Here is a 23,289-nt window from a genome sequence, read left to right as displayed (position 1 = left end):
TGTCCTCCTGCAGAAGCTTCTCAGCAGCTGTGTGGCACTGCCCTGCTTTGCAGCCGAGTGCAACATGTGTCAGAGCGGAAATCCATGTCATGTGATGGTTGTGGTGGGCCGGCGTCGGCAGCTCTATTCAAACTTTGTGTTCCTTCGCTTTCCTGAAACCAGACTGGTCTGCTTTTGAAAGCAAAGCATGCAGGAGTTTAATGTTTATTTTATTTTATTATTGCACTGTGACTGTGCTCTTGTGTCTCAGCGATTAGATGTATGGTCCGTCAGATGTCAGTAATGCATGAGAAGCTCCCACCTCACCGACACCTGCTTTCAGCTGCTCTCACTCGGTTTCTCAATAGGCTAAGCTTCAGTCTGAGCCCTGTGTTCTGCCAAGCAGGGAGGCTCATCTTGTGGGGACAGACAAAAGGATGATTTCGCTCGGGGGCTAGTGTCGCTCTCACCAAACAGACAGCATGGGTCAGTGGGCAGAGGTCCTCCGCTTTGGTTCAGTTCAAAAGGGATACAAGTCACACAGGCCGAGGGTGAGGGAGTTAGATCAAACTAAAACTAGTGCACATCTCCCCCAACACGGTTTATTCAGCAGGAGAAAAGTCATCTTTCATCGTGCACAAAGTTCACGTTCATCGTCATTATGGCAAAGAATAAAATACATCTGAAATACTTCTTAATCTGAAATTTACCACACAGAAATCACTTCTGACTGGGAGGTGGCTAAAATGCACCCACATGGTCACCGCTACAGTGCAGAGATCTTTGTTTCATTTAGACCCTCTCCTGCAGTGAATGCACCATCGAGGGTTCTCTGAGAACTTTGTTGGAACCGGCTCCTGAAGATTCCGTATTTCCTACCTTAGAGTAATAATATGTACACTGACTGAGTAATCATTGTGCTGTCTATGCTGGCTGGGTGAGTTTTGTGTTCACGCTACAGAACAATCTTTTTTGAAACATATTTCCACAGCAGTTTCACAACTGTTACATGTGAACACGAGAGACTTAAATGAGGCCAGGTGTTGCTAGCTCAAAATTCTATCTTGCCCACTAAATGGTTTGGTTTGGTTTGTTCAGCCAATCTGCATTCAGCTATGACAGGGAACTCCCGGCCACTGTGGCCAGGCTTAGTCCATCACAAAGTGTTCACTAACTTAAAGGAAGGGCCGCTTGTTAAATGGCGGAGAGGAGCACAGTATGCGCACACACACACACACACACACACCCTTTTCATGTTATCCCTCATTAAAACAAAGGCAAGTGAGACAATCTACAATTCAAATCTTGACAAAAATAAATCCTCCAACCTTCCATTTTGACAACATGGTTGTTTGTTGATTCAGATGAATGTTGTTTTCTTCCTTTTCAAATTGGGCATAAAAAATTTACCTCTAGTTTTATAAATATTGGTATATGTAGTGAGAATTACTATACCAATTTGAAAATCCCCCCAAAAAAGTAAATGTTTTAAGTTAGTCTGCTTTCAAAATTGCTTTCCTTGATTGGCGGCTGTGGCTCAGTTGGTAGAGTGGGTCGTCCAGTGATCAGAAGGTCGGCGGTTCAAATCCCAGCTCTCACTGTCCGCATATCAAGGTGTCCTTGGGCAAGACACTGAACCCCAGATTGCTCCCAGTGGGTCTGGCAGCACCTTGCATGGCAGCAGTTGCCCACTGGAGTGTGAATGGGTGAATGGGTGAGTGGGTGAATGTGGGGCCTCATGTAAAGCGCTATATAAGTGCAGTCCGTTTACTTATTGTAAATATTGGCTATGGGGAAAGCATCACCTCTAACTTTAATCCTATTAGCCACCCATTAGTTCTACCAGCCCATCCGAATAATCTATGCACTTTGATGCTTCTTTCACAGTGGAAGAATGTTTATGAAACCTTAAAGGACACTTAAAGCACAGGAAAGTCTGTCAAAGCAGCCGGCAGCTTCTTAAGGTGTCTGACTCATCTGCAAACTGCTGACGGCCTCAGCGACGCAGCTCGATTTCCTCAGGTTAACGGACTCATCCACCTCATGACGATGCTCAAAGAATTTGAATAAGTATGGATATGAGTCAGTCATGGCAGTTAAGGTCAGAGACTGACAGGAAAGACGAAATTACCCGTTTCAGATAAATTACTCTGGAAAATTCTCTCCTGCATGCGGCATAGCTCTGCACAATCAGTGGTTTCTGAAAACCAAAGCATTTTAAATCAAAAAAAGAAAATTGCTTCATGAAAACCAGTTTATTGACCCACTGATATTCTATGCAGAATAAATAGTCCAACAGAAAAGTTTCGTGTAATCGCATAATATCTGACAAACAACCCAAATCTTTTGCATTGATTTAAAGTTTGAATGAAAGTAAATGGTTGGTTAAAAAATCCAATCCAAAACAGGTTACTATTTTATGCATTTGTTGAAGTTGAGCAATTTTATATTGTTTTTTTTGTTTTTTTTAAAGACACTAGTCAGAAATTGCACCCGGCAATCACTCATCATTAGAATGATCACTTTTTCCTCGTCAGCTGTCCCGATTCCTCGAGAAGCAGATATGATACAATAGACAACATAAAAGCTTGGCTCGGCATAAATAAAACATCAGATAAAACAATTCATGGAGAAATATATATATAAGAAATTCCAATGAACTGACATTTGCAAAGAGGGCAAGCAAGGCAACGATAGATATCTTATTTTAAGAGGCAGCAACACCGATGCTACACATCATCCAGCAAGCTTGACACCTTCATAATGGTGTAACACTTGTAAGTCACATTTAGCAGCTACATGAATTTTTGTAACTCAGATTAGCAACAAAAACGTAAACAAAACCGAGAATGAAACATTTGACGTGAATTACAAGATGGGACAGGTTTTCTTTACAGCACATTTCTCACAAAGCCACTTCTTTAAATTCAGAATCATCTCCCATGGCATGAGGAAACGGTCACCTGTACATACAGGCACACCTGTGTGTGCACACAAGAATTCATGGAACATGTTATGATAAGGCTCAACGGCCTCGTCTGACAGTGGCCTTGGTAATCCGGCATGCAACAAACAAACTGAGCTCAAAGCCTGAAACATCCTCAACTGATTTTCCACCAGTCTCTATGCTAAACATGATAACCGTTACTCCGACCTTTAAATCCGTTTTGTCTCCCACCATTTTCTATTTAACTTTCTTTTTATAACATGTCAGGATTTGATCTGATCTTATTTCTTGCTTCCATCATGTTTTTAGGAATTCAGGAAAGCCTGCTTTAAAACAGAATAAGGATTGTAAAATCTTTCTCTCTCTCTGCTCAACCGGTCCAGACAGATGGCCGTCCACTATGAGCCTTAGGTTCTGTTCAAGGTTTCTGCCTGTTAAAGGGAAGTTTTTCCTTGCCTCCATCTACGAAGTGCTTGCTCTTGTGGGTCAAGTTGAGTTCTTTCTTTCCCTGCTAATCCTGTAAAGTGCCTTGAGTTGACTTTCTGCTGTGATCTGGCGGTATAGAAATAAAATCTTATTTTATTTTATTGAATGGACTTTTCTTCCCTCAAATACACTCAAGATAAAATTCAAACTAATGACATTAATTTATAAATAAATTAAAACTTCAGTTTTGACTGGCTCATTAAGGTGAAACTAAGGTTTCGCAATTTAAATCAAATGTTTCCAAAAATACAAATCCTAGCATTTCACCGTCATGAGTGAACTTCAGTTTCTGGCCTTCACATGTCAGAGCAGCTCTACAACGAGCAAGGAGTTTACAACCAGCAACCCCAACTAGCCTTTGTTTTTAAAGTTGGGCCTGAGGTGGCACCACAGGAGAGCTAAATATTTCTTTAATTGTTGCGTTGTAGTATTTGGACAGGCAGAACAAACAACCAATGGGCCGCCTCGCTGCCATCCATGAAGCCACGACTTCCATGTGATTGGTAAAAAACTCAACATTAAAACCCAAATGGGTAGATTTACCCATAGGGTGTCTTCCACATGGTAATGAACAGTAACATCCCTGTTAAGTGCACACAAAGAACTTAAAACTATAATAGTGTTATAGAAGTGAAATCACCATGGACACTGTATGCGTCGTAAACATTTTAAGCAGTCAGGGCAACATTCAGATTGTCAGTTAGCGCGTTAGCTACTCAGCAATACTGCATTTACAACAAGATTTATGGCACAACAATATTACAATGTGCAACTCTTAAGCTTTGGGCACTTAAATGTCTGAGGTAGAAAAACAACCAGTACATATATGTTACATAGAAACATGGCTCGTCCTTCATGTCGCTGGTTCAAATGGACTCATTAAGTGTTTATGTGAACATCAGCCACACAGACGGATTTACATTACATTAGTTTGGCACCAAATAGAGACGGTGAGCAGTGCGGTCGTGTCCTGAAGGGGGCAGCCTCGTGCAGCTGCAGCCGACACTTTCTCCCTGTTCGCCTTTCTGCTGCCCTTAGTCCATCTCACTGGACCAGCACCGACCGGCACTGGTGCTGATCTGCAGGGTAATACATCAATCTAATCTTTGGCGTCCTTGACGGCAGACAGCTGAGACGCAGTCTTCTTGACCCGCAGAGCAGTGAGTCGAGCGGAAGGGTTGGCGTACCAGCACTCCCTCATCAGTTTGCCCATCACACGCAAAGCCTGGCGCATCAGCAAGAAGGAAATATGGATTTGTGTTAAAGCCACACCGTCATGACAGAAAGCTGAAAAGTCATGTTTTTAACTTGAACAGCCTGAGCAATAATAGCTTTGCTGAGTAATAATAAATCAGGAGTCAGCCCCGCTGGGCTGATTGTCAAAGCTTTTAAGGCACAACCTCTGTATTATTCATTTACTTCGTTATGGCGTTCCTTTCTTTTAGTGTAATAATAATAATAATGGAGTTAAACACACTTCAGTGTTAGCCTTACTTGTCGGAAAGAGATTCATCTTTGAGTTATTCAGTATTGGACTAGTTTGTGCAACATTTCATCCAAGAAAAACACATTCAAGCCCATTCCAAATGGCCATATTTACATTAATAAAGTGGAACAAAGCCTGATTATCAATTAAAAGCGCACGAGGCTCATCATTTCAGACACGCTCTCCTCCAGGGCATTCATGCTTTGGTACTCTCTTATTTATTTTTATCTAAACCACAAGAGTTTTGGACTTTAGAGAACCTGAAAGCGGTTTACATATTCCTTTTGTATAACTGGCACAAAACCGACCGCTGCTGCCTTGAAGTGGTTGTCGTTAATTTTGGACCAAGGCTCCTCCAAACCACAAGATGTTCGACCACACAAAAAGCACTCGTTTGTGTTATACTTTGACTGATAAATGAAAACATTATTACTGACAATTCAGGGGCTTTCACATTTGATTATATATATTTTTATAACATTTTTAAAAAGGGTCCCCCCCCCCCCCCCCCCTTCATTGTACTTAATCCCAGTAAAAACTGCACTAGTACAAAATCATCATGACTTAGAATAAGGATTTAACAAAACTGTGAAACACCCAGGATGATTTCATTTCAGTTCGTCCAAATTGTTTTGCTCATTTCAGACATTTGCAGTCGCTAATCACAAACTTGTAGCTCATCTAACCGATCTCATCATAGTTCAGAGGTTCAGGCTGTTCCTTTTAGATCCACACAAATTGGACTCATCAAAGCGCTGCTGAGAATTTTAAAAAGCTTTGTCGTCACCAATCGACAAAAACGTTTCTGTAGCTTGATTATTTATTTGGGTTTGTAGTGCTGCTAGTAGTGGTTTCAGTCACAAGTGAAAGGAGCTTGAACGCTAAAAATGTTTAAATAATGCATTTTCCAGTTAGTGGATTAGATTGTGCTCATACACGTCGTTAACTTAGTCTGTTTCCCTCTGTATATGACTTTAAAAACTGAAAACACACGCCACATTTACCATACCATGATAACTTATATGATGACACATCTGAGGGTTTGCTTTCTCACCTCACAGCTCTGCCACTGGTTGGGAATGTTCGGTCTGAGTTTCTGCTCACACACCACCTTCCTCATGTCTTCAATGGTGGGATCAGAAGGCACCAGGTCATAATAAGGCAGCTGAAAATCTTCCTGAAGTCCTGAGAAAGTCACAAAGACGTGGATTTAGTCCATCGTGCTTTTCAGAGAGCAACCTTCACCAAGGTGCCTCAGTTCCCCGATTACGGAATAAGCACGTAAAATCAATAGGTAGTCACGGTCTGACTCTCAGAAAGTTCTGCTTCTCGCCGATGAACCGAGTCACTGCTAAAATCCAGCGTGTTGTTTCTTTGACTCTAAATAATGAGATGCAAATCAGTTAAGAATCATTTCAGTAAATATGCTACTAACAGATAAAAAAAAAATACACAGAAACTGAACTATTTGGTGGCAATAATGATGTACAGCGTACTACAAACAAGCCGACTGAAATTAGAGTTTCATCTGTGGTGTCGCGTTTGGCTAATTTTGGTATGGCGTAATTTTGCTGAAGACCAGTCCATTAAATATTTCTGTGTGTGCGTTTTAAAGTACCTCCAACAGAGCATCTTCGGGCCAGTTCCCAGAACACCAAACCTAGCGAGTAGATATCTGCCCGTTTAAAAGACTCAAAGCTGTGCATATTGATTGTCTCATCCAGGATTTCCGGGGCCATGTACCTGCAAAGAGCAAACTGATTAAGGGCTAATATAATAAATTAGCCCGTGCTTCAAATATCCATCACTGATTTGTGAGCCTGTTTGTCACAAATCTTTTTCCCCAGATGAGCTGGAAGTCTAACAAATGGAGAAATTGTACAAAAAAGCCTGAGTTTTAATCACTTGATGTTACAGAAAAGTGTACAAATTCCCAATTACTGTATACTTTGTAAGAATAAGAAAGAATAAAAGAATAAGAATAAAAGAATAAAATGAGAATGATAATAAGAATAAAAATAAATAATAAGAATAAAAGTATAAGAATAAAAGCATAAGCATAAAAGAATGAGCATAATAATAAAATAAGAAAGAGAATGAGAATAAAAAAGAAGAATAAGAAAATAGAGTGAGAATAAAAGAACAACAAAGAGAATATGAATAAGTATGAGACACTTGCTTTTAAAAAGTGTGGCATCATCCCTGCATTGTGCTTTCTAATACAAAATAACTTGTTACTTTGGTTTAATGAGATTTTTGTTGAACTTTTTCCCTCACCAGACCTTCAATAACACCAAACATCCCTTTATTGCAAAGTTGCGTGTGAGTAACGCGTGTTAACAAGCAGCATATTCATTTAGGAATCCCAGGTGGGACCGACTGTGCATTATGGATCCTTACAGGAAGCGGTGCCTGAGATAAAACCTCAACCAGCTGCTGCAGCAGTTTGGTTTTGCATTTCTATTTTGCATGTTATTTATGTGTTGTCTTGTAATGTAGATCCGACCTCTTGGTTCCCACTCTGCTGTTGGATGGTATGTCGATGATGTTGGAAGTCGAGTCATGTTTCACAGCCAAACCCAAATCAGCGATGGCTGCTGTGCCATTCTTCTTCACCAGCACGTTTTTAGACTTCAGATCTCTGTGAGCAACAGCAGGTTTCCCTGGAGTCAGAAAGAAACACCGATGTCCTTTACAATGTGATCAAACTGCTGTCACCCTTCAGTGATGAGGAGGGGATGAAAAGGCAGGATTAATGGATGTGGAAAAAACACCTGCGCCACTGCTGTTAGAATTAATTGCAGACAGGAATTAAAGTAATGTTAATGAAATAGCGCAGATTAATCATAATAGGCTTACTGTGAATTGTCTATCCTGGAAACAAGTAGGTCAATCGATTATTCAGTCAACTGAAAAATGTCACCATCAATTTTCATGCTTTCAAAAATTTATCAAGCTGCATAAAGAGCAGATATATATATATATATATATATGATGCATGTTCTATATAGTATTTGCTAAATTATTTTTATGTATTTAATACGGTGGCCCTGAAGTGCAAATCACAACAACAAATCGTATTGCACACAATAAAGAAGGAATCGCGCAAACAAGAAAAAAACACACACACAAATAAGGAATCGCGCAAACAAGAAAAAACACACACACAAATAAGGAATCGCGTTTTGTATTCTTGTTTGCGTGTTTTGTATTCTTGTTTGCGTGATTTCGATTCTTGTTTGCGTGTTTTGTATTCTTGTTTGCGTGTTTTGTATTCTTGTTTGCGTGATTTCATTTCTTGTTTGCGTGATTTCGATTCTTGTTTGTGTGTTTTGTATTCTTGTTTGCGCGATTCCTTCTTTATTGTGTGCGCTACGATTTGTTGTTGTGTTTTGCACTTCAGGGCCACCGTAATTTAAGGCTAGACATACAAAGACTACTTTGATATTTGAGTAACTTATTTTTTTGCATTTCTTTTTTTACAATTTAGAGACGAAACAACCAATTCGTTTCAGAAAATAAAAAAATTATCTTAAAATATTACCATAAATTACCAGGACACAGAAGTAACAGTACATATTGATTCACTTACCCTGTGTGCCAATGATTTCCATGTGTAAATGAGCCAGGCCACTGGCGATGGACAAAGCAAGGATGATCATGCCTTCCACAGAGAGCGTATACCTGTTCAGGTGGTCATACAGGGAGCCATGCTCATGGTACTCTGACACCAACCAGAGCTGGGTCCACGAGCCATTATCTGTAGCAGGTGGAAAATAATCCAGTCACATGTGGGCACATGTATCTCATACAATTTGTGTTGTCTAGATTAGCTTTGGTTTCTTTATTTAGATCTCACACCTTTGTTGTCAGCAGCAATGAAGCCTAAAATGTTCTCATGTCTGAGCATGACGGTCTGATAAATCTCTGCTTCACGGAACCATGACCTCTCATCCCTGGAGGAGAAAATCTTCACAGCTACATCTTCTCCTCGCCACTTTCCCCGCCACACCTCCCCAAATCTACCCTTCCCAATGGTCTCCTGTAGGACAATTGTCCGAGCTATTGTCCGCTGGACCAGCAGTGGCAGACCTGCAAGACACACGAAAAAACGCCATGAAATGATATTATGTGTACCGGTAACTAGAAAAGCACTCCGAGAGCACAAACCTCCACCAAGCAGCTCAATACCATCATAATCGGATTTGCACATCAACATGGTGATCCGGATCAGCATTTAAAGGTTCTAAATTTTTCTTTGTATCTTTTTACACCAACCATGAAAAATAAAAGTGAATCCGAATGTAATTATTGTTGAATTGTGTATTTTTAACCTTTTTTTTTAATCCATAAAAGGGGTTTGCAATATTAACATTTTATATTTCTTAATGACCTCATTCTGGATCAGTTTCAGAAGACATTTTGCATGATAGTGCATATCGGACTCCTTTATGACTGCGATTTTTGGTGAGTGAACTGAATGCATATTTTACAAGAAGTTATCTATATTTTTAAAGACCTCCATCATAGGTAAATTGGAAAATCCAGATATTTATTTTTACCCTGACGAGTATCCGGATCGCTCTTTAAATTTAATGAGCAGTTTTTCTAAACCCGCTAACAAACAGACAAACGGATTCAAAAACATAACCTCCTTGACAGAGATAATTATTTTATTTCAGTTATACCACGTTTACTGACATGTGGAACCATTTCCCTTACCAGAACCAGAGCCAGAGGTGGTCATGTCACAGATGAGATCTTTGAGACATTTATCTGGTGACATCAGCATTTGGTCATCCAGAGGCTCTTCAGGGTCCTGTTTGTGAGATCTGCTGTAGGTGGCGCGGTAGCCCTGCACAATAAGCACCCCCAACAGGATGGCCAAACACAGCAGGCAGCAGGGCAGCAGGATCACCACAACTAGCTGCAGCCTGCTCCAGCCGGGTTCTTCTGAAGGCCTCTCTGATGGCACACAAAGAAACGCTCGTTGAACACCACTGTTTCCCTCAAGTGAGTTGCTAATGCAAATAACATTAGAATGAGAGGGACTGTGTAATTATGATTAGCAATGAGCACCCATGATTTACTTCACCCCCTGGTGGCGATTGTCAAGTACATGTTGTGTGCTGTGAACTTAAAACACTCAAATATTCTGATGAGCCACTTCTCAGAAAACACTTTAACATGAGTTAATAAAAAAGACAATAATCTTGTTCATCATAGTAAAATCGAGAACAAGGGGAACTGTGCATGTGGTAAATATATGTATGCATATGCTAAATGTCATGCATCAAAGATAATGAACAGATACAGCCATTCGTTTTAAATGCACAGACTACAAACAGGTGCACCACAAGGCCTTGCAAGAAATAGCGGTTAGGCTGAACAATGTAACCTGGTAGTTCTCTCTGTGACCTTCATTCTGTCTGTGGGTGGACAGAAGAAACCTGGACACAAACAAAACGAGGAGAGCTCAGGGTGCTTTGACAATATGAGGTTTATAGACAAGCTGACAAAGCGATGTACCAACAACCAGTAATCCCGACAAAAGACTCAATAAGTGCCAGGGAACAAAGTTCAGTCGGGGAAACAAGATATGATTCGTCACTGATTTTTGAATCCATAAATGCGGTTTTCAATGTTAATATTTACTATTTCTTCCTGACCTCATTGGGGATCAGATCCAAAAGACATTTTGCATGACAGTGAATACCGGATTCCTTTATGATTTTTTAAATTGGAAAATCCATGTTTTTTTTCTTATTCGTACGGGTATCCAGATTGCTCTCAAAATGTAATTTGATCTAAAGACACATCTTTTGCTATTTATTTTTCATCAAAATCCATCCAGCAGTTTTTCCGTAATAAAAACACACAGTAAACAAATAGACAAACAAGCAAGGAAAAAAGCAAACATCAAAAACATAACCGCCTTGGATATTAATGCACAGAAACCAACTAGAGTCAAGAGTCCTACAAGTGTCATGCCAACATGTGTCAGTCATCAGTCCCAGCCCGACAAGGGGGTGTGTATGATTTTATTTTAAGGAAATCACTGAAGGTCCCTGAAAACTGTTTTTGAAAATGATTGTATTTTATAGGAAACCATTATTCAAAGCACTGTACTCTCCGATTTTACATTTTATATAAAGGTGACAAGAACATCTGGCTGCCAATAAAAAAGTGGGAGGGAGTGGCGGTGGACAGAGATTTGTTCCATGGAAAATCTGAAGTGACCAGGGAGCAGCCTGAGGTTGCCTTCTTTACAGCGTCCATATGCTGGGTTCAAATTCAGGATCCAAATGCTTCAAAAGACGCCTGCTATGAAAGTTGGCAGCATTGGACAGTCTTCAAATAGATGGTCTGGTCTTCGGAGGAATTCACCCGCTCTTCCTCCTTTAATCTAAGCATTACAAATCAAATCAACGTACTCTTATTGTGGAAAGTTAGCAGCATCTCTGGTCTCTTACTGTTTTCCACAGAATTCCATATCCACTGGTGTCAGCTTTATGGCCAACGTCAACCCAACAACGCCATGAGAGGCTTTTAACTTGCAGTAGGACTACGGGGCTGATAAAGTATTTATTTATAAATCAGGGGAGCGAGGGAGGGATGGAGGGAGGATCACTAACCACCGTCCATTGCCTCTGCCCGATTTGTTATGTCACAGGATCTAGCAGGATCAGCCACAACCTCGTCTAGCCAGGGTCAGAATGAGTGGGAGATTCCACACCGAGGGGGCCGGTGTAGCTGTCAAATGAATACTGTAACCACAGAGCCATGCGGCATTAACCGACTGGGGTCTGTGTCCCGTCCACAGCCCACCAGATTCATATCTGCTTAGACATTGCTGTTTTTGTATTTTGGGAATGGAAAAGGGAAATAACAAATTCATTCAAAGCTGTGGTGGGCAACATTAAAATAGGCTGACTAATATTTTGTAAAGCTGTCACTATGTTCTCACAGTGGGACACAACCAGATTATCCATGGGAAATCCTAGTCCCATCTAGCGCTCTTTGTGCTAATAGCATGAAGGAAACATGCCTGAATCTCAAACTCCAGATCCAGGCTGCGCGTGTCCAGAGCTTCCAAGGATCCTCCTTGGACAGGAAGTTGCTGTGACAAAGAGCACAGATATTCCAAGAATAAAGAGATATTCTACTGGCCAAACATCCGAGTTGAGTATGTGGCACTGGTGTGGTAGTCCAAAATGAACAGGACACTAGTCAGACTCTCCTCCTGGGTCCGATTCGTACCGTAATTCCCGGTGTACAAGCCGCTACTTTTTTCCAATATTTTGAACCTTGCGGTTTATGCAACGACGCGGCAAATTTGCGTATATTTTCCCACTTTCTTTACGAGCCGTGTTTCGTTAAAGCCTATTTATTTTCGTTACAAAATTAACGCCCGCCCGCCCGGAGGGAAAGCCCCGCTTGCGCGGAGCTGGGGAGATCCGCGAGAAGGGCCCGGCGCGCGTCCAGAGTCGCCGCCGCCGGACCGCCGTACCCGGTCCCCGCCGCCTGTCCGCCATCCGCTACGCGGCGTCGGACGCGCCGCGTAGCGGGGAAGGAACCCACCCCCTCGACCTCCCGGGCATCCCCACCCCTGCCGCACCACGCTCCCGCGGACGGAGGATGAGGGGCACGGGGGCAAGGGGGACGGGGACACCCCGCCAGGCGCGCGCGCGCGCCGCGCAGCCTCCGACGGGCGGAGAGGGGAGGGCGACGGGGCGACTTATCCCCCAGCCGCGGCTCGAGCCCGGCCCCGCTTCGCACCCCAGCCCGACCGACCCAGCCCTTAGAGCCAATCCTTATCCCGAAGTTACGGATCTGATTTGCCGACTTCCCTTATTCTAACATGCCAGAGGCTGTTCACCTTGGAGACCTGCTGCGGATATCGTTACGAGCCGTGTTCCGTTAAATATCATTTGTCTCAATGCACTTGCGGCTTACGAATATGTGCGGCTTATTTTAGTACAAAATATATATATTTTTTAATTCAGTGGGTGCGGCTTTTTCACAGGTGCGCATAATAGTTCAGCAATTACGGTAGTTTACATTCAAGCGCATTGGATTCTCGCAGGCGGCACTAGGAGCCCTAGATGGGGCCACAGGAATCCAATTGTTTACACAGATCATTAGTCTCATGTACTAATAAGAAGAAGTTGACAAGAGAACCTGACAGAACTTCAATACAAATATATCCCCACGTGGGGGTGGTAATGTGTCTCTCAAGCTCTAATCATCACTGGTGCAACTTTGGGTTTCACGTTCCTCATCTGTTCCAGCTGTTGCTTCAGCACCTGGTGGTCTCTTCTGATCCTGATCCTTGTCAAGCACCACTCTGTTGGTTGGCCGGCAGCTGATAGACTGTTTGACATGTTAAGTCACTTGACTGAGTCTCTCGAAGTATCCTGTCCCAGCTTGCGCCAATGGATCCGGTGCTTAGGTCCTGTTCTTGGGCTGTTATGATCAGAACTGTTCTCATTTCTGCTGATGTTTTGAATTCAATCCAGTCATTTACAGGGACAGTAGATTGCATGAGATGGGCATACGGCAACCTGAGGACATGGTCTTAGAATTGGCTTCTTATATTGGAGCTACTAGAGCACGGGTAGCCTTAAATAGCACCAGACACTCCACTACCCATGTTTGGATCAGTGGGTCGTAGGACATTTAATACACAATCCAGGCAGTGCTCGAGTTAGTTTCCCTCGTCTGAGTCTCAAGTGATGCTTTGTTGACCCGTGGCTGGTGCTTTGACCCTCTGGTGGCATTCCCATTGTCCAGGTTAGGTTATTGACCAGTTGTTTGAAGGTGTTCCTTTGCATGGATCTGTCATGATCAAAGCTGTGTTAGAGCTTAATAAGCTGCCTCTATTCAGACATCAACACAGCTCTCCTGATGAAATCACGAGGTTTAAAGAGATCACGTCTTCAGTTCAGCTGGTGAATTAAAATACAAAAACATTTCTTCTTCTTCTTTTTTTTGCATTAGCCATTCTGGGCGAGTGCCTGCAGTTGATGACAGAGTTATTTGTGCTGCTAAAGAAGAAGAAGAGGTTCAAAGCCTCTTGCATCCTTCCATACTGATCGGCCTGGGCACTGGCTGGCTTCTCTTCTTGTGCTGTTGCTCTGTTGGAGCTGGGTGGGTCTTTATGGAACAGGCCTCTGCTCCCCAGGAGTCTCCCTAACGACATCCGGTTATGCTTCTTTCCCACTCAGGACCTGTCTTTCCTGATACTATTTGGAACGTTAGACCGATAACTTCCCTCCAGGCATTCTTGAACTTGGCTTGTGATCTTCTTCTCCAACGACTCTCTGTATGTTGTTGACCAAGTAGCTTGGATTACTTTTGCAATAGCGTAGATAAGACCAACGGTTTCTGCTGTGTATTTGGTTTATCTGTATTGTATTGATGTATTGAACATCTTGAATGGTTGTGGGAATTCATGTTTCACAGTTCACGGAGCGTCTTTGTTTCCAGCTGTGACAGTAGCATTACTCTGATGTTAGATCACTGATTGATATTTCTATAGATCATACCGCCCCAATATCTGATGGTGTAGAAAGGGGGTCTAAGCCTCAGGAACTGACCTGTTCCAGACGTTTTATCTCTATATATAATACATAGAGAGATCTTATGTTATTCTTTTGTGCATCTTTTTCAAACACTTTTGGATTTTTCGAAAAGACTGCTTAAGTGTTATATAGGAAAGGGTGTTTTTTATGCCTCGTTTCTGTGCTCTGTTGAACACAGACACGCAGTTGAAGAGCAGTGTGAGTTGACAGATAATTAAAATAATTATATTTGCTGTTAACCTCTGTTCTCTGTCAACGCAAACATCCCCCAGGTACAAGTGGAAGTCATTATCTATGGAACTCCATTTGTATCTTTGCACTTTAAACTCCGGCCCTACATTTCTTTTATCTATATTTTTAGATTCCTTAACCATGAAAACACACATTTAGGAATTGGATTCACTTTGATATCATTGTTAGTTTAGAAGTTATTCACAAAAAGCACACTTTCAATAATGGCGGATTCTTCTGGATCTAGAATTCTAGATCTGTAGCATTTGAAGATACAACAAATCCGTTTGCCCACTACTAATTCCACAGTGTCTTGGTAAAGGCCAAAAACAAAATTATTTAGTTGTGAATATTTAAATAATATTTAATATTTACAGAACTAGGGAATACGGGACGACATAACAGGAGAGCCTGAAAACACTGACGGAACAGAGAGATAGGAGCTGATCAGGTGAGATGTGGAACAGGTCCGTCTCGTTCAGTTCAACAACATAGTAACCCTCACAAACGGGTTTTAATGTTAAAATGTCATATTTCTTCCTGTCCTCATTCTGGATCAGATCGAGAAAACATTTTTGCATGATAGTGCATATCGGACCCCTTTATGACTGACTTTTGGTGATTGAATTAAATGCAAGATAATATTTTTGAGAAAGCCTCCATTGTAAGTAAATGGGAAAATCTGGATTGTGACAGTAGCCACGATCCGGATCAGATCCGGATTACATTCAGTGGTAAAAGTCCTCACCCTACATGACTGTTAAATTTGATAAACATTGGTCAATCAAACCGAGATATTGAGGGACAAATTTTGAAGCTCCATTGACTGCAATGTTACTGGAAATTTCAGTCAATGGAGCTAGAATCCAGGATCTCAAAATGTAATCAACTGTTCCTGGTAACATTCACAACATTTCCTGAGAATCTAACCAGGATCTGTCCAGAACATTTTGGGTCATCTTGCCAACATGACTGCCGGCCGGACAGACATACAAACGGCGGCGATCACATGACCCCTGCCTCTGCGGAGGCGACCAGTGATAGATGTGAGATCATTTAAAAAGCATCCGGCTGGCTTTACCTGGCTGGAGGTGCAGCGTCTTGTTGTTGCAGAAATCAGTGAAGCAGCAGTTCCTCTTGGAGACATTTCGGGAACTGTAACAGAAGAGCTGGCCCTTCATTTCAGACGGTGACAGGCAGGACTTGACCGTCTTCTCCGTCCCGTCAACCAGCATCACCGAGTTCCAACAGGCGCCATCTGCAGTCGTCTCACAAGTATGGTTGGCACACAGCTGGCATACACACTTCAGACCTGAAAGCAATTGGATTAGTTGAGATGGTTAGATAATGCTTTTCCTCACAGACCTTCTGCAGTAGACACAATTAAATGGAGTTGTGAAATTACTGAGTAGAAAAAGGACACTAGACAAACAGTCATTTGAAAAACCGGCCATCGTCAGTGGTATTTAACTCTTTCAGGGCAGGTTTTCCTCATTATATAAAGAGGTTCATGCTCTTAAATGGCTGGAGATGGAGGTACCACTGTAATGCCTCTTAGTTTAACACCCAGATAATATTGTCTTCTACATGGAGCTGCCATCATGTTTTGTTTGGCAAGACCGAGAGTGATGAATTGGTTGCTCATTGTGTAAAAATGCATCAAACACTTATATTTACCCTCGCCGAAGCGGAAGCGAGGGTATTGCAATTGGGTGCGTTTGTTTGTCTGTTTGTTTGTCTGTTTGTCTGTCCGAGCGCATAACTCAAAAACTAGTAACCCAATCGACTTGAATTTTTTACACAAGCAAGGTTCTGTCCGTGGCTCGGTCCTCCCCGAGAATGGCGTTGATCCGGATCTGGATCCAGATTCTAGAATTATTTTTATATCTGGAATTGTGCCTGTGCTGTAAACTGCCACTTTAAGAGGGAGGGACACGAATGGCATGATGGGAAAAAGAGTCCAGAAGGAGTCTTGTAGTACGTTCCGGAGCAGCAAGCCAGAGCAGGTTTGGCCCCTCTGATCCGGAAGCCCTGTTTACTGTCTCACAAGAACGAATAGTCTTTTGGAGGCGAGGGTCTGCAATCTCTGATTGTCGTTTTCTAGTTCTTCATATATTTTTTTACTTGGGTTTCAATATTAAGTTTCAAGACCTGTGCATGGATTCAGTAAATATATTTTAAATGAGATCTGAAAAGGTGATCATCCTTCAAGGTTGTTAAGCAATTCCGTTCGGAGGGTTGGTTGCTATGGCTGTGCATTTGAATTAAAAAGTACACTTATGTATCATTCAAGTAGCAGTCATGGTGGTAGAAGATATAAATAAAGCATTAAAGACAGATGCTATTCATATATATAAGCACAGCATGAACCAGAATAATATAATAAACTCTTCAGCAACATTCATTAAACATTTCAATAGCACTTAGTCATTATTTGATTGGAGGCGATTATTCAGAAAGATAATATGATGGGAGCAAGGATTGAAGGCTGGGACACGCCACAGAGAAACTCTCTCACTGAACAGATGTGGAGAAAATAATTTATCTCTGAAATACCCAAAAAGAGTTTTGCTGCTCAACAACCAAGATGTAGTGATCAATACTTCAAGAGGCAGGCATTGTTCTGCATCTTAAACTCAACACATCTCATGGAATAGAACAACAATAACTAAACCACAAATGTGTTCCTCAATCTGTTGATCATCTTAAGAGTAGTACATCGAAAGAACCTTTCCTTCATTTATGTCAAGATGCTTAATCTTTTCAAATCACTAGGTGCCATAGCTTTTAGCAAATGCTGCAAATGCACTGATTCTTTTGTACTTGGTGGACGTTGTAAAGTTCATCCAGCAGCAACAACACAGACCTCTCGACAGAATCAGTAGGCGAACGCAGAGATCACGACTTCAGTTCAGGTGAATGAAAACACGACAAATATGTTTCACTTTGGAAGAATATCTGGGAGTTGATGGGCAACAACTCTTTCGATGACAGCAATTATTTGATTATGGTTAAATATACTGTGACTTGTGGCTCTGCATCTGGGGTATAAAAATCATTTGTGTGACATTTTAAAGCCGAATAGTAATTGAACATATTACTGGTACATCTTTAATCATGTGTGCTGTTAGGAAAGAATATTACAAATATACAGTGTATTATAATTATTTGACATTGTTTAGCATTTATGAGACACTAAAGGAAGAGCTTAATCATGAAAAACCAAATGTGCATTCAATATGCAAAATAAAAAAAATACATGCACAAAAAAAAACAACACAACCAGCACAATGACAGCGCACCAAAGTGAGCAGAAAACCATAGTAAACTTGGTGCAGTGGGTAGCGCTGTATGCGTGGAGTTTGCATGTTCTCCCATACATGTGTGGGTTTTTTCTCCAGGTTCTCCTGCTATCCTTTACATCCCCAGACGTGAATGTAAAGGATCTTTGAGTATCTTGAAAGGGCTATATAAATACATGTATTATTAAAATAAATATATTTTCCATATGATGTCCTAATATTGTATCCTTTCACTGTTCCGTATCGTATTTTTACATCAAATGATCATCGGAGCTCCTTGACATTCAGTCTAACTAACAGGTTGAGCAACATCACAGCTGCATTTCTCACGTATTCCTTTATGGGATACAACAAGCGTCCAGCCTGGAGAGTCCATTTATGAAAGACTTCAGAATCCCAATTTATTCACACACTTATACAAAAATAAAACAAGCTGTGTAACGACAACCAGAATTAATTTAAATGAATCACGTGTTGCAGAATAACAACTGAGGAAAACATTTTAAGGAATTGGACTTCGCAGATGATAAAAAAAAAAAAACAATTCTGTACGTCTTGAAATAAGGTTTAAACTGCAGGTCTAACCAAAGTAGTTCTTTAGCAGCCTTGATAAGAACTTTTGGAACAACTTGTGACGCATGGTTTCAGAACAGACGTGACAATGAACCCTAATGAAATGTTAATCATACAATGTTGTGCAATTATCACGCGATGATTGACTGAGTTAACATAACTCAATATTTAACAAGCCACGTCGATGTGTTAAATGGTGCAATTATAGCTTCCTGTTGACCCATGTCACGGTCGCCCCTGGTCTCCCACTTTACCTGCGGTCAGCTGGGCGACAGACAGAAGGATCAACGCCGCTTGAAGGCTCTGCGTCCTGGAGCAAGTCATGGCAAGAGCGGCATCTGCTCCCCCCTCCGACGCACCGTGCACACAAGCCACCCTGGAGAACACACACGCTACATCACGGGGAGGTCCGTCACGCACACGCCACGCACACACGCCTGACACTGCATGCAGGAATGAAACTGTAAATGGTTTGCTCCGCCTCTGCTGACTGGGATTAAGCGGATTAGCGCTGCAGAGACCTCTGATGGAGACATGTGAGCGCGCTGCGCATCCATGGAAGGGAAGGCTCCAGTAAAACGACCGCCGAATGAAGAGGAACTTTACTTCAACTCTCATTTCATTCATTTATTCACAAAGGTTGGTGTCGTTGGAAACCAGGTCAAATTGTTCATATTAGCATGAATACATTATGGCAGGGATAAGGAAGAGTTTGTTCATTTGGAAGTATAATATGAAACGAAGGAAAAACAAGCCCGTGACAAGAATTGAACGAGCGCATATGAATATGACTGCAGGGTTAGAGATACAATAGTTTGTTTGTCTTTGGGGATGAAATAGCGACTAATTCCAGATGAGTGCTGAGCGATACTTCCGATACCAGCTCTTTATGCCCTAAAATCGATTCTCAAATCAAAATATCGACACTTCAATCATTTCAGGTAATGCATATCATTAACAGGAACACAGTGGAAAGTAACTAAACTATTGCGATCCGGCCAAAATGATGTGATTGGTGGGAACTACTTTTTCTTCCGCCTGGGTAAGTGCGTAATACGTAAACGGAGCGGCACTCTGCCCCATCACTCACAAACAGACAAGATGCGGTTTGTGATGTTTGCAGAATAACGATGAGGAACCTCAAGTTAAACACGACACAGACCAGCGTGTCAGGGGCTGCTGGGGCAAGACTCACGTCACTGACGAAGTCCGTCGGCGCTGCAGTCAGGTACTATATCCAGGTACTATCCAGGTACTACTACTACTGTACTTTCGGCTTGTCCCGTGAGGGGTCCCCACAGCAAATCAACGTTCTCCACTTCACCCTGTCCTTTGCATCGTCCTCCCCAACACCAGCCACTCTCATGTCCTCCCTCACTATGTCCATGTATCTTCTCCTGGGTCGACCTCTAGCCCTGTTCCCTGGCAGTTCCATCCTCAGCATCCTTCTACAGATATAGTCCCCGTCTCTCCTCTGGACATGTCCAAACCATCGAAGTCTGGCCTCTCTGACCTCGTCTCAAACGTCTAACCTTCACTGTCCCTCTTTGCCTGTGTGAATGTAGTGAGCGAGTGAATGTCGGTGGTGGTCAGGAGGACTGATGGTGCAAATTGGCAGCCTAATTTTGGATATTCAACTACTGATTAGGATTTTTTTCCCTGAGAAACTTGTACTTTTGTCTTTGGTGTTTTTTTTGTTACTGATTAAATTGAGAGAACAATACAACACGGACGAGCAACAAATCAGGAGTTGCTATTCTCATAGATCACAAACTGCCCAGGAAAATGTGCAGAGAAACACTCTTAAATCCTTTTTAGAGTATACTTTCACGGGGGCCAGTTAAACTAACATGCACTGGTCAAGCGTCTGTCTTATGGTAATGTGATTTAAACACGCATTCATGCAAGAAAGTGTGTCATATAAACCTCTTTTTAACAAAACAAACCAAACAAAAATTAAAATGGCACAATCATTGCATGGCAAAGCTACAATATTCACATATAAAATACTCGTCATTGTTGGTGCTTGACTCAAGAGGCATAATTATATTAAAAAAAAAAAGCTTCAGCTAATAAAATGACCAAAGATCAATTCACATGACCGGCAGCTGCTTGCTGTGCCTGGTTGGTTACGCACCACATGGGGTTACGCGGGTGCTAGGCGGGGAGATAAGGGGGAGGGCGCAGGGCAGGAGTGCGCCGTTGCCCTCCTCCGCATTCCCTGTCTGGCCCCTCCTGCCCCAAATTTTAACGCACTACATACATGTGTATATAGCACCTGGGTGTCCACACATTCACGGTGTTGGGAGGGTTCCCCAGTCTGGGATCTGGGGAGCCATATAGACAGGGTATGGGGGGGGGTTCATAATCAATTTATTTATTTTTGGCCTTGGCGCGGCATGTGGGGCCTTAGCGGGCTGGGCTTGGGGTGGGACGGTGGTCCGGCCTCCTGCTCCCTACTCTCCATCCCAGGGAATAATACTCTCCTCCCAAATGGCTGTATAGGGTCGGATAGGGCTGAAGCCCCTGCACTGTCTACTCCCGTTCCCCAGACGCTGGTTCGCTGGGTTGGGGGGTTGCCCGAGCTCGGCGGTGGGGGGGGGGTGCGGTGGGGGGGAGGGGGCGGGGGGGCGCGGGGGGTGGGGGTGGGTGGTGGGGGGGGGGGTGGGGGGGGGCTGGGCCGTGGGGGGGGCTGGGGGACTGGGGGGTGTGTGGGATGGGTGGAGGGTGCTGGGAGGGGGGCGGGTGGTTGGGGGGGGCGTGGTGTTGGGTGCTGGTGGGGCGCCAGGCCGGCCCGCTGTGCCCCGTGCCGCTGCGCTGGCCTAGGTTTCGTCGGCTGTGTTGGTGTAAGTCGCCCCCGGGCCCTGGACTGGTTCTTCTGCGTGTGGCTCTGGTGGGGCCATGGTGGTCGTTCTTGGGTTGCTGTAGCTGCTTGGGGTGATCTGGGGGCTTATGTCGCCATTGTTGGGTCCGGGATGGCTGCCCCGTTCTTAGGTGGAGGTTTCACGCATGCCAGATCCACCACTCCAGCACCTATTAAAACTCGTTTAGAGAGTCAACCCCGCACACAGATCTCTGAGTTAGTGGAGGTTGCTGGGTTAGTGCTTGTGGCTCTCACTATGCTCTCTCTCTTTTTCTTCAGATCTGAGAACTTGGTGATCCATACTTTCCTCTAGAGACGAATGTGAACCTGGTGTATTGGGACAACTCTTGGTGATGATTGGATGGAAGGGGTAGAATTAAGGGGCACAAATAAATCCATTGCACTTTCTTCTCAGAACACTGTGTATTTGTCACTTTTTGTTTGTTCATGTTGTATGTTCACTGCGGTGTGCACAGCCCTCTACGGCGGTAAGCAGGTAATAAAACAAATAAAATAGGAATAGGCTAGGCTGCCAAGAGGGCAGGTGACGGTCACAATCACTATAAGAATAAAAATTGCATAGAACTCCAGCAGTGACTGACGTTATGTCCGTCACTGTGGAGCACGAATGCAGACAAGGTAAAAAGAAAAAATAAATAAATAAATAAATAAAAAAAAAAAAAAAAGAAAAAAAAGATGTGGTTGGATGTGAGCAGAACTCAGGTCAGCAAAACTGAAATAGCCCTGCTAACAACCCGTTCCACCCAAGATGAAAGTAAACCTCAGATTACTGAATGAGTGTGCTGCACGATAAACTCAGCCTGGCACCGGGTTGGTCCTGCTCTTCCATGGTCAGCCCACCAGGAGGAGGCAAAGCGTGAACTAAACCTAATCCCAGTCGACATGAATGAGTGAAAGAGTTCAACCGCATAAATCTGGACTGTCATGTTCCCTGTAAACAATTAGACATTTAAATTCAGAAAACAAAAATCAATACCTATTTTAAAAAATATAGATATTTACCAGGACTGTCGTGGATATCGGGCCACATAATCAGCACAGACTGAGCTCTGTGGAAACAGGATGGATCAAATGACACTGAATATGGGGACAGTCAGTGAAGACAGTCCAACAGCTGTTGGTGTGCGCTAGCAGGGCGTCTCTGCACTGTCAGGCATCATCTGGACCAGGACCACTCCGGAATATTAATCAGTCTGGGAACCATCAGCAGCCGTTTCTGATGGACATCTGCTACATTTCAGTTTACAGCCGGTACTGGCAAGACCAGAGGCAGCCACTGGAATACGGAATGGGCCTTCTACTGGAAGGCCAGTATATGTAATAGTCCACTTTATGGCAGGTCTATCCAGTGAGTAAAAGTTTCTATTGGATGTTAAAGTGGTCACGGAGGAGAAAGTTCAACTGGAAACAAATGATGCTACTGATGATCCTCAAATAAAAGCTAGTGGACCAAACTCAAGGGATGTGAAAGAGCCAAAAACAGTTGTAATAATCTAAACCAGGAATAATGCTAAATCAAGTCAGGGAGATAAAGAATGTCAACTGTTATGTAATATATTGTCATGAAATGTGATTAAACTGAGGATGAATGAGAATGTTTTTACTGAATAACGAAAGGGAAAAAATTAGGGACGTCCCTATTTCCAATCACGTGATCGGAAATCGAGCCCGATCACGTGCTTGCAGACCCGATCAGTACTCGGAGACATATGGATAGTCATTCTCATATATCTATCAGATCTGGAGTTACGCTGTGGCACAGTGAGCCCCCTCTCCTACACACAGGAACGGTAACGCGTGCAGCGTGACGTCACTTC

At 42.9% G+C, this 23,289-nt stretch overlaps 1 protein-coding gene across 1 annotated transcript; it reads right to left on the bottom strand.

The window, feature by feature from the left end:
- Positions 1 to 4,511: 4,511 nt before the first annotated feature.
- On the bottom strand, positions 4,512 to 18,912 carry LOC137912845 (activin receptor type-1C-like). The gene is made up of 9 exons (XM_068756976.1): positions 18,843 to 18,912; positions 15,795 to 16,025; positions 9,621 to 9,863; positions 8,760 to 8,990; positions 8,491 to 8,658; positions 7,405 to 7,561; positions 6,517 to 6,641; positions 5,953 to 6,083; positions 4,512 to 4,637 (listed from the first exon to the last, which is right to left on the bottom strand). Exons 1-9 carry the CDS (start codon positions 18,910 to 18,912, stop codon positions 4,512 to 4,514), a joined length of 1,482 nt encoding a protein of 493 aa, XP_068613077.1.
- Between the last annotated feature and the right edge of the window lie 4,377 nt (positions 18,913 to 23,289).

This window comes from Brachionichthys hirsutus, unplaced genomic scaffold, assembly GCF_040956055.1.
Source record: "Brachionichthys hirsutus isolate HB-005 unplaced genomic scaffold, CSIRO-AGI_Bhir_v1 contig_916, whole genome shotgun sequence".
In the NCBI taxonomy this organism is placed as follows: domain Eukaryota; kingdom Metazoa; phylum Chordata; class Actinopteri; order Lophiiformes; family Brachionichthyidae; genus Brachionichthys; species Brachionichthys hirsutus.
This window is presented reverse-complemented; position numbering and strand designations above follow the sequence as displayed.